Source organism: Glandiceps talaboti, chromosome 3 (assembly GCF_964340395.1).
Source record: "Glandiceps talaboti chromosome 3, keGlaTala1.1, whole genome shotgun sequence".
Classification (NCBI taxonomy): Eukaryota; Metazoa; Hemichordata; class Enteropneusta; family Spengelidae; genus Glandiceps; species Glandiceps talaboti.
Window position 1 is genome coordinate 21864740 of NC_135551.1, and position 11273 is coordinate 21876012.

At 35.4% G+C, this 11273-nt stretch overlaps 1 protein-coding gene across 1 annotated transcript; it reads left to right on the plus strand.

The window, feature by feature from the left end:
* The first annotated feature begins 55 nt into the window (after positions 1-55).
* Positions 56-9371, plus strand: LOC144432541 (pre-mRNA-processing factor 17-like). Its single transcript, XM_078120773.1, has 12 exons — positions 56-244; positions 1074-1160; positions 1650-1779; positions 2471-2557; positions 2950-3092; positions 3536-3632; positions 4353-4567; positions 5090-5237; positions 5934-6049; positions 6295-6505; positions 7141-7285; positions 7739-9371. Exons 1-12 carry the CDS (start codon positions 56-58, stop codon positions 7914-7916), a joined length of 1746 nt encoding a protein of 581 aa, XP_077976899.1. The 3' UTR covers positions 7917-9371.
* Positions 9372-11273: the final 1902 nt, after the last annotated feature.

Below are 11273 nucleotides of genomic sequence, written 5' to 3' on the forward strand. Positions count from 1 at the left end.
AAGGATTAAAGGTCAACAAACTGGGTTCACCACTGAGGGCGTTTAATCGTTCAGAATGGCGGCGATCGCAGCATTACAAGCATACAGTAGTGGTGACTCGAACAGCGATGACAGCGATTCGGATACAAGAGAAGAAACTAAAGTGGTATCTACCACACATTTGAAACCTCTAGAGAAGGGAGAAACTGTAAAATCACTTCAAAGTCGGTTCCGATTAAATGCAGCGCCAGTTGTCGAATCGAAGGTAAGTCCTGTACCTCTTCACCGTGCGTAATCTATCTACACATGGTGCACTACAACTCACTGTTGACGTTTCCAGTACGTTGATAGGTGAAGACGTAAAGTGTGATAAAGTGACCTCACTGACCCAAACTATTTTTGTCGGTTTGTCTATACCTTCCAAATTTGCTGCTGCACTGTTCATTTTGTTTATTATAGTGCCCCATTATTCGTTTTACATTGTGGGAATGTTGACTTATTTTAGTATTTTACTTTTATTTTCATTTACAATAATATATGTATATTGTATTTATACACACTGTTATTTATAGTATTTATACACACTGATGTATATAGGGAAATTCAACAAGCAAGACGTCAACCCAATATGTGTGTGTCTGTGCATTTGTCTGTGTCTGTGTGTGTGTTGTCTGTTTCTGTGTGTCACTGTGTGTGTGTATGTGTCTGTCTCTCTGTCTGTCTCTGTGTGTCTCAGTCTGTGTGGCTGGCTCCCCTGATAAGATAGTACCAATGGGCTTGATTTCGATTAACCGTGGATTAACCAAGAACAATAATTCCAATTAATCGTAATCTTATGAGTTCAGTCTCATCAGTATTTTTCTAAAGCATAGTAAGTACAAGTAGGTAAATTCTAACCATCTAACTGAGGTCCCCTGTTATTTTACCAGGATTCCCCATCACATTGTGGTATATATACCCATGTATGGGATACTATGCCAGTGTTTCCAGCTGGGTTCCCAGCCCTTAGCAAAAACAACGCTCATACACCATTTATTATATGATAATTTCAATATATCTAATTCCCAATTCACTCTGAATTTCATTTCTTGTAGGAGTCTGTAGACACAGTTCAACACATTGACCCCAGCAAGAAAGAAGTAATGTACAATCCTCAGTTCGACCAGATGTTTGCTCCACAGGTCAGTGTTTGGTAATTCCTTCCTCAAGTAAATGTCCTCATTTCATTGTTGTGCATTTATTACCTCCGACATCAAATGGCTTGAGGAACTGCCATGTAGTTTCCACTTTGTCTGGTTGTCTGCACAAAAGACCCAATTGAAATGGGGCAAGACTTGTGAAAAACAAAGATGGCCATCATAAAAATAATGTTTAGTTGGCGATACTGATGAATTTAACACAGTTTATCACAAAGTTACATGTACCTACCTGTTACAGCCACTGTGTTATCTTCAAAATCATACCTTCTCCCTGCCATTATCTTTATATTCCGACATATTATATATAATTGACAAGTCAAAGGTCTCAAAACTGAGACTAGCTTTGCCTAAAATGACATTTCTCACACTTTCAAAGCCCGGTAAAGTCATTTTCATTATTGAACTCAGCTACTTACAAAGTCTAGTAAAATCGTGGGTACATGGTTTATGTTTTAATTTGTGCCATGACAGGTGGGACCAGTAAATCCTTTTAAAACGACACAACAAACTGCAGCGAAGAACACCTTGGCTGGATATGCAGAACCAGCACACTATAATGAATTTACATTTGAAACTCAGAGGCGAACATTCACAAGTTATGGTAAGGTCATAAGAACGATTGAATCAGAGGTGAAAGGTCATCATAAGAGTTACATGTATGTCGGTTGAAAGGTCATTATGAGGGTCAGGCCAAATGAAGGTCATTATTGGGATCAGGTCAATTCAAAGTCTGGTCAGAATTGAAGGTGATGAGGGCCAGCTTCAAGTTTAAAAGATCATTATGATGAGTTTAAAGATGATTGGGAGCATGTGGTCAAAGGTCAAAGCTTGTTTTCCCTTTCAACAAAGATGGACAGTATATGTATGTTCATTCAACTATAGCACATTTGTTCATAAATAAATTCAGCATATTGTAAGTTTGGGTGAAATGTTGTTGCATAATTAGGTTTTCTGCAAGTCATTTCCTTAAGTAGATCTGTGAAATGTCCTTAAAGATTTAAATGTTATCTTTTTTTTAATTATGTGCACAAATATGATAAAACAGGCCAATGCTGCCACTTAACATTGCAAGTCATTTCTAAAATTGACCGATGAATTTATCCAAAATGATATCAACATTTCTCTGAGGGGCACAGTTAACCTATATTTTGTGTTTTATACATGATAAAACAAGGGAATGCTTTCAAATAAAATTTGCACGTATGTAAATTTTGTGACCATAGAACAAGGTAAGTCTTGCAGTTTTTTTAAAAATCATCATAACTTCATGGTTTGATTTCTATGTTTGACAGGGTATGCATTAGATCCAACAGTTGATGGCCGTGGTTTGGAAGGGTCACAGTATGTGGGAAGCGTAGATGAAGCTGAGAAAACAGAAGGTAAATTATCATGCTGAATTTGATGGCCAGAACATGAAGGATACATAACTACTTAACTGTGAGATACATTGTACTATTTCAGCCCTATCAGTCTTCTCAAACCACACTTATATGTGTCACACTAAACATAGTATCTTGAAAGTTACAGACTGTGGTGAATACTGTGTTAAAGAATAGTTGTACACCCCTTTCATTATGTGCCATTCAGTTATTCTTAATGTTTATATCAATGATGTCAATTTGAAAAGTACTTGAAATGTTAAAAGTAACAGGAGAAGTATTTAAACAAATATTAAATTTTTAGACAACCAGGGTATTTGGGTATTTAATCCGTATTTTCTGATCAAAGACAATAACTTGGTTTGTGTTTGTTATAACATTTCAATAAACAGGTAGAACTGTGTTTGAAAGTACTAAGGCAAGAGCTGGAGATAAGAGGAAAAAAGTGAAAGCAACAGATCCTTCAGACATCGATGGTTATGAGGGACCTTGGGCCAAATATGTCGATGAAAAGAGAAACCTGAAACCATCAGCGGTAAGTATTTCATTCTGTACACATTATAAAAATACAATAGTGGTAGAGCTAAAATGTAAAATTAAAAATAAATGAAAAAAAAATCGTGCAGAGAGGATGTGATCATGAATGTTGTATTTGATTTGGTACAGAACAAGATCAAGTTCTTTAACCGTGTGGTTTAGACCTTAAAAATAGGATGTCAGCCTTTAAAGGGCTTATACATAAAGGAGATGAAAAGAGAAACTAGAAATTATCAGGTGTGAAAAACAGTTGTGTGGCAGAGTTATAGAAAAAGTTGGGTCAGATGAAAATAATAATCCTATGTAATCCTCATGGCTCCACTGATAAGATAACATTAATGTAAAAACCTGGGACTAAAACCCTGGCCTTCAAGAGTTAAAATGGCACTTACAATAATTACTCTTGTCTTTGTGTGTTTGTTTACCTTTCTTTCCTATTAGGAGGAGCAAGAAGAGCTGGATGAAATTTTAGCAAAGAGAAATAAACGAGGCAGACAGACAGATGAGAAACCAGGAGAAGAAAAGACAACACTTCACAGTAAGAAATCCATTTCAAACACAAAGACAGAAATATTTTAGTAAAGTTACTTTTATTCTGTGGACATAAAGCTAAGTGATTGTGTATAATGTTTTGGGATTTTTACAAATTAGAGTGTAACACAAAAATTCAAAAGTTTGATGGGTTTGGTAAGCATCATGTGTAATCCCAACATCTGTCTTTGTTCGATCTGTTCTCGTACCAATTTGCTTCTTTTTCTGTCCCTCATTGCTAAGTAACTAAATCGCAGTGACCATCCCAAGTCACATGTGCATATCTGGGGTCCTCCGCACAACAAAAATTTTTGTAAGCAACAGGGGACAGGACGAGAAGCATATCGGTGTAAGAGAACAGATCAAACTAATACACCTTGGGATTACAGGTGATGCTTGAAAATACATGAAATTGTTACATTTTAGTATCAAACGCTTGTTTGTAAACATCCCAAAAAAACACATGCACACTTAAAGATACGCAGTGCACAACCGGTAAGCTTTTAAACATATTTAAGCATCTGAAGTCCTAAGAAAATCTGTAGAATTGTGTATAGGCAAACTTAGTAAATACATTAATCTCAGAATTTTTGGATGCACCTGGAAATTTTCATCAATGTAAAAATCAAAGACAAATTGTGGTACCACTTAAAGAAAAGACAAGGTATACCGACATAGTATAATGGATGATGTTACGTGAATAAAATGTTGTACTTTCTCTTTTCAGTAAAAGATGCGTATGATTACCAAGGTAGATCCTACCTACACATTCCACAAGATCTGGAAGTTGATCTCTGTGCTGATGAACCTCCGGAAAAATGTTATATTCCTAAGAAACACATCTATACATGGACAGGACATACAAAGGGTGTGGCAGCGATCCGACTATTTCCAAAATCAGGACATTTACTTCTGTCATGTGGTATGGACACTAAAATTAAGGTAAAGTTGAAATATGTGAAAACTTTGTGAAAATTGAATGCTGTTAAAATTGAACCATAATTGTTTGCTTCATTCATATTTGCCCCACTTCACAAACAATATTTAAAGCTACAATAACTGGAAGATTTTCTGAAACTGTTTTGGGGGGATATAATAATTTATTTGAAATGTTGTACACCCTGAACAGTATTGAATCACCTGTGGGTAAATGTATTCATGTAGCTGTATACATAGTATGATACAATATGTCCAATCAATTTTTTTTTTTTTTTTTTTTTGGGGGGGGGGGGGGGGGGGGGAGTTGTTACGGGTCACCCACCACCCAATAATCATCTCCCTCAGTGTTATCATGATTTCGACCTGCTCCTTTACTACTTATGGATAATATTGATCCCCAATTAACACATACAATGTTCAGTGAATATATTTTTGGTTGTTTGATAAAAAAAGATACTACGGTACTCAAGTTACAGCTAGTGCAACTTCAAATATAATCATGACTTTATTACCGTTATGTTACAGATTTGGGAGTTTTACAATGAGAAAAGGGTGTTGAGGACATTTCTTGGTCACAAACAAGCAGTACGAGATGCCTGTTTTAACAACGATGGAACAAAGTTTTTAAGTGCTGGCTATGATAAATATATCAAGTTGTGGGACACAGAAACAGGTAAGTCTGTTTAATACTTAATTTTAATTTTTCTTACATACCTCGGTATTAAAACAGGTTCATAAAGTTGGAACTCCAAATTAATAATATCTGTTGATACACAACACAAGTTTTTTTCTCCATATTTTGGCAATGTGACTGTTGCCTTACTAATGATAAGCTGAGGATGGTTACTGTTCACCACTAGATGGCGCTGTGACTTTGAGTGACTAAAAGTTTGAGTATCAGACCAACAAAAGTATGTCTCTCAACTGAATACAATCAAAACTAGTGAGTGTTTCATTTAGACTTTATTTTACCTGTGGTTACCATCAAAATTATAACATCGTGAAAAAGTTTTGAAATTTATGCAAGTTTTACCAGATTTAATTCCTCTGTTACTTGGGTTCCCAGACTTTTATCAAAAACACAGTGTACATGTATGCTAATGTATGTGATTTACATGTTATGTTTTTGTAATGTGTGGTACTGATATAAGCTGGTAAGAACATATCAAGTTCACCAGGTATTTTACCCGGAGTCCCCATCAAAAGTATGGTACAATGCAAAGTTTTGAGATCTATGCAAGTTTTGCGAAATTTCACCCCTTTGTTACCCCGGTTCTCTTACTCACAGAAAATCATTGAAATCATGTGTAATCCTGACAAAATGTGTAAAAAAAAAAAAAAACATGTTTTGTGATTTGACCCCACACAGGGCAATGTATATCAAGATTTACCAATCGTAAAGTACCGTACTGTATCAAATTTAACCCAGATGAAGAGAAACAGAATTTATTTGTAGCTGGTATGTCAGACAAGAAAATTATACAGGTAGGAACATCTTCAATTTGTTAACAAAAGTGGCTATCGTATTTATAAAACAAGCAGAAGTAAAGGAATTTGGTCATTTTTACTTGGACTATCTCAATACAAGAATCTACACAGGTACTGAATTAGTATTCATTATACCACATGCAAGTGTACATGTAGTTGGCACATTCGAACAGAAAACACAGGATTTATACCCTTGTTTATTCTACGTCATGACAACACAATTTATCATTCATGTTTAACAGTGGGATGTTACATCAGGTGAAATAGTCCAAGAATACGACAGACATCTTGGTGCTGTCAACACTATCACTTTTGTGGACGACTACAGACGATTTGTGTCGACGTCAGATGACAAGAGTCTCCGAGTTTGGGAATGGGATATTCCAGTTGATTTCAAATACATAGCGGAACCCAGTATGCATTCCATGCCAAGTGTGACACTTAGTCCAAATGGTGAGTACAAACTGATCAAATCTTATTTTTTTATATACTTTTTTGCGATGATGAAGTTTTTAGGCAAAAATGCTAAGAATCAGATTTGCTATTCATAAAGGGATTGAAGTTCTTGATGAATCCCATTTTCATAAATTCATTAATAATTGTTGAATTATTCAAATTACTAGATCTATACATTGTTTCTGTTAATTATAGCAAAATCAGATATGTGCAAAATAAGTATTTAAATTCTCACTGCAATTTGTAGAAAGTGTAAAACAAAACTTCTGAACAGAGAAATATATATTAAGAATCTTTACACACAAAAAGCATACACAATGGAAGAAATGAAAAAAAAAAAAAAAAAATTGCAAATCCACTGCAAAATGCCAAACAATAAAAAAGGAAAGATCGTACATGGATCAGACTGAGAACTTTGTGTCAACCAAGTTGAAGAAGGAGCAAATTTGTAATATACAGTATTTAACCATACCAAAGGGCCACTTAGTGTCTAAATATTTCACTATGCCATATTATAAATAACAAAGGAGTTAGGGAAACCCAACTGTAAACAATAGCTAGGTAAATTGACTATGAATCATATATAATCATGTTTACCCAAAACATAATTCTTTTATTCATTTCATTCACAGGTAAATGGCTAGGCTGTCAGTCCATGGACAATCAAATTGTAATCTTCTCGGCACAAAACAGATTTAAACTGAACAGAAAGAAAATCTTCAAAGGTCACATGGTAGCTGGTTATGCATGTCAGATGGACTTCTCACCAGATATGAAGTAAGTTATAATGTAGATATTACAATGTCTTGTCTACCACATGTAAGCCGAGTTGTTCACATTCAAACCAAAAATATAGAATTTGTTCCTGGTTTTCCTACATGTACATTCCCCTATGTCATTGTTTCATGGTGCTTGAAATACAATTCTAGAACTTTTTCCACAAGTTTTGGCGTGCATTAGTATTTTTATATTGTTTCTCAATACTTGTATTCCTTTAGCAGCAAAATGTTCATGACATACATATTATACATATTTGAACGTATTTCTCAGTCCTCTGTAGTTGGTTGTTGTTGTTGTTGTTGTTGTTGTTGTTGTTGTTGTTGTTGTTGTTGTTGTGTGTGTATATGGTAGGGCTTTATCCCTACTTGTCACCAATTCCTTTAAGTGAAGTCAGGTTTTTGGTGCTGATTTTCCACTTTCCTCACAGTATCCCTTTATGATTCATTCCAGCTATGTAGTTTCTGGAGATGCTGACGGCAAACTTAACATTTGGGACTGGAAGAGTACCAAACTGTACAGCAAACTGAAAGCACATGATGGTGTGTGTATCGGATGCATCTGGCATCTCCATGAGACTTCTAAAGTAATCACATGTGGATGGGATGGCCTTATTAAACTCTGGGACTAAAGAGACAAAAGTAAACCTTGCTTCCAATGTACTCTTTTTTCAGTGGTTTGATTGAAGTAAGAAGGGTACTGTACCCCTCTTGTAATATTCAAGCAGTGTCCCGATGAATTTAAAATTGAAAATAGCAAACCACTGCTGTTATCAAAAAGACACAAGACTCCAGAGACTAACAGATCATGTAATTTCTTAAAGGCCCACGTCTGATTAGGATAACATTTGGATCAGAAAAACAGTTGTCTGGCAGGGCTGCATATACACGTAACAAGATGGTCCTGAACAAAAGAATGATCCTTCTGGTAACACCATCACAGATGGAAAAGGTTAGGAGTGATTCTTGGGCCTTTACTATCAATAATGGAAAGCTCTGAGTGTAAGAAAAGGAGCTCTATCTCAGCCAGATATTATAATCGTATCGTAATCACCGATCCCTTGGCCATTTTGAAATAAGCTTGGGAAACAAGTAATTGTTTCAGTTTGTGGATGACATCATAACACTGAGATTTGAAGAGACATGAATACTGTGGTTATGTACAGAAGAATTAGCTATATTTCAGTGAAAAGAAAAGGTAATATTTCTTATCAGATGAGATAGCTGTTTGGGCTTGGGAAAGAGTCTGTGAAAGAAGGCGGCCCATAATTGGAAGCTTTTGGGTGGGAATGTTAAAACAAGTTTTGAACTAAAAACTGGAACTGAAAGAGTGATATTTTTAGAATCTTTAGCTTTAAATTTAATATTTCTGTTGTATACATTTTATTTGTGTCTTCCTAGTGCTTGATTTGAAATGTCAAAGTACTGAGAAAAGTCACTTTATTTAGGGTCGATCGCACAATGTCACACAAGCTCAACAAGCGAACTTTGTTCATTTAGGGGTGGGGGTCTGGCGTCAATGTGATTACTGAACTTCATTTTCACACTTTCAAATTTCAAAACTGTCATGCCTTCAGTGATAAATTTTACTTGCAAATGTGAGATACAATGCTGGGTTTGCAGTAATATTTTTGATGTGTTAACCTTCATTTCAGTAAACAGGGTCATTAAGTTGGAACTTCATGTTTACCATCATGTTTTTACATTGCATCAATCGTAGTGGTGTGGCCGCTACAATTTTCGTCATGGTTTACATCATATATAAACATGTGATGTCACACTTGTGAATGTTCATCTAGGGGGAGAGGAGGGGTTTTGTCTAAACAAACAATGTTGGTTTATTGAGCTTCTGCGACATTGTGTGATCATCCCTTACTGCACTGCACTGTTATATTACATCGTTAGCTGTTGTACCTCCTAGCCCTAGTACCGGTAGTATGGAATACTTATCCTGATTATTGATAAAACTGATTCAGGTAGCTTATGCCCAAAGCTGATATGAAACACTGTATGTTAAATTTACATAATTGCATGTAAATAATAATATGTAAATTATCATATGCCCACTACTCATTTTAATATTAACTCCTGTGATCATCTCAGTAACACATGTACATTTACCTAATGACTTCATTTGAATAATGATAATCTGACGAGTTGTCATGGTTATAGGCACTGCCCACAGTGACCAATCAGGTTATTTGGTGTACATTTTCAGTGCATAATTACCAGCCTAAAAGGATAAGTGTTGGATACGAGGACTTGGAGGTAGGACAGTTAACAAATACAACAGCACAGTGGACAAGCTAGAGAGATACGGAAACCACATTGCCAGGGAAAAATGTCTGAATCCAAATTATTTCCATTTTTATGAACAAATTATATAACAGTTTAATTTCATAGGTGTTTTCCAGATAAAATAACACCTTACAGCAATTTCATGAAAGCCTGAAGAACGTGTATGAAAATGGAACTACTGCCAGGAAGAAAATAGTTTTGGAAAGAATGAACTTTTTTTGATATGTATAAAAGTATCTACATTTTTAACTAAAGAATAAAAGTTTTGTAGAACACTGCTACAAGGTGGTCAACTTTATTGCATGTCAAAAAAAAGATATTTATAAAACAAGTTGAAAAGTCAGATTTCTGACATACTATTGTCAAGACATGACAAAATAACCAACAAATGAAGGGTCAAATTAGGCAAAAATTGTGTCTAAAGCTGGACCAGTTGTTGCAACTTTCTTCTATGTTTAGAAATATTTGTCCGGCGTCAGTGTTTTTGCCAAGGTTGGCTTGACCCAGTAATGGGCCCAGTAACAAAGGGGGAAATCTTGTAAAATTGGTATAGTTTTCCATATATTGTTCCACAATTTTGGTGCAGAACCATGGTAATATATTTCGTGGGAACTCTTATTGTCCTGAGCTACTCTGACCTGACCTTTCATACATGGTTAGTATGGCTGCCAAAATATTGCTTACAACATAACTAGCATGCCCATTCATGCCACAGGGTGCAGAGAGTGTGTAAGTGATTGATTGATTGATTGATTGATTGATTGATTGATTGATTGATTTGTTGTGGTGAAATCAATCGATTGATTAATCAATCAATCAATTACATGCTAGCTGTACCCTGTGTTCATACCACCACAACCATTTGTAACTGATTTATTTGGATTGTCAATTATCTAAGGAAAAACCTTGGTTTGGTGTAAAGAGTTTCTTGAGACAGTAACTTATGGACAACACTTAGATTAGCCTAGTCTAGCTGTAGGCCCTCTCAGACAATTCCGATAACTTAAAAAGTGTCCACAGGTCACATAGTGCCATACGGTGCTGTTGAGGGCAGTACATATAGTCTTCCTTGGCTTTTGTTTGTTTGTTTGGTAACTTTCCAAGCAAAGATCCGAGGTCTTACTACAAGATTAATATTAGCCAGATTAGCCATGTGATGACATATATGGTACATGCATGAACATTATTTGTCTTCATGGGTTGAAACGAGTGAAGTCAGAAATCTAAATTCTGAACCCTTGATAGCCTGTAAAGCATGCTGTGATGGGGCGCCCTCACACATCAGTCCACCCCTCTCAGAGAAGCCGATGAGGGTGAAATGACATGACGTATCTTAGTCTAAACCCTTGATTATTCAAGATGAACACTGGTACCAATTGCAGTATCACGTTTGAATATCTCATACAACAACACAAAACAGTCAGGGTGAAAGGTCAGTCAATTAATTACAAAATTCCTGACAATTTATTCACATAAATCACATTATAAAACAAATACTTTTGATGTGAAAGTTTCTAAAATTTGGAAATAAGACATTGGAAAGTTTTCTGTACAATTGATTGTCCATGTGGCAATTACTAAAATTTGTACAAATTATAGAAAAGTTGTAAATTTCATTTTTAGCATTTGAAATTGATTTGACTGCATTTGCTCCAATGTAATAATATGCTATTTTAATATACTATATATCT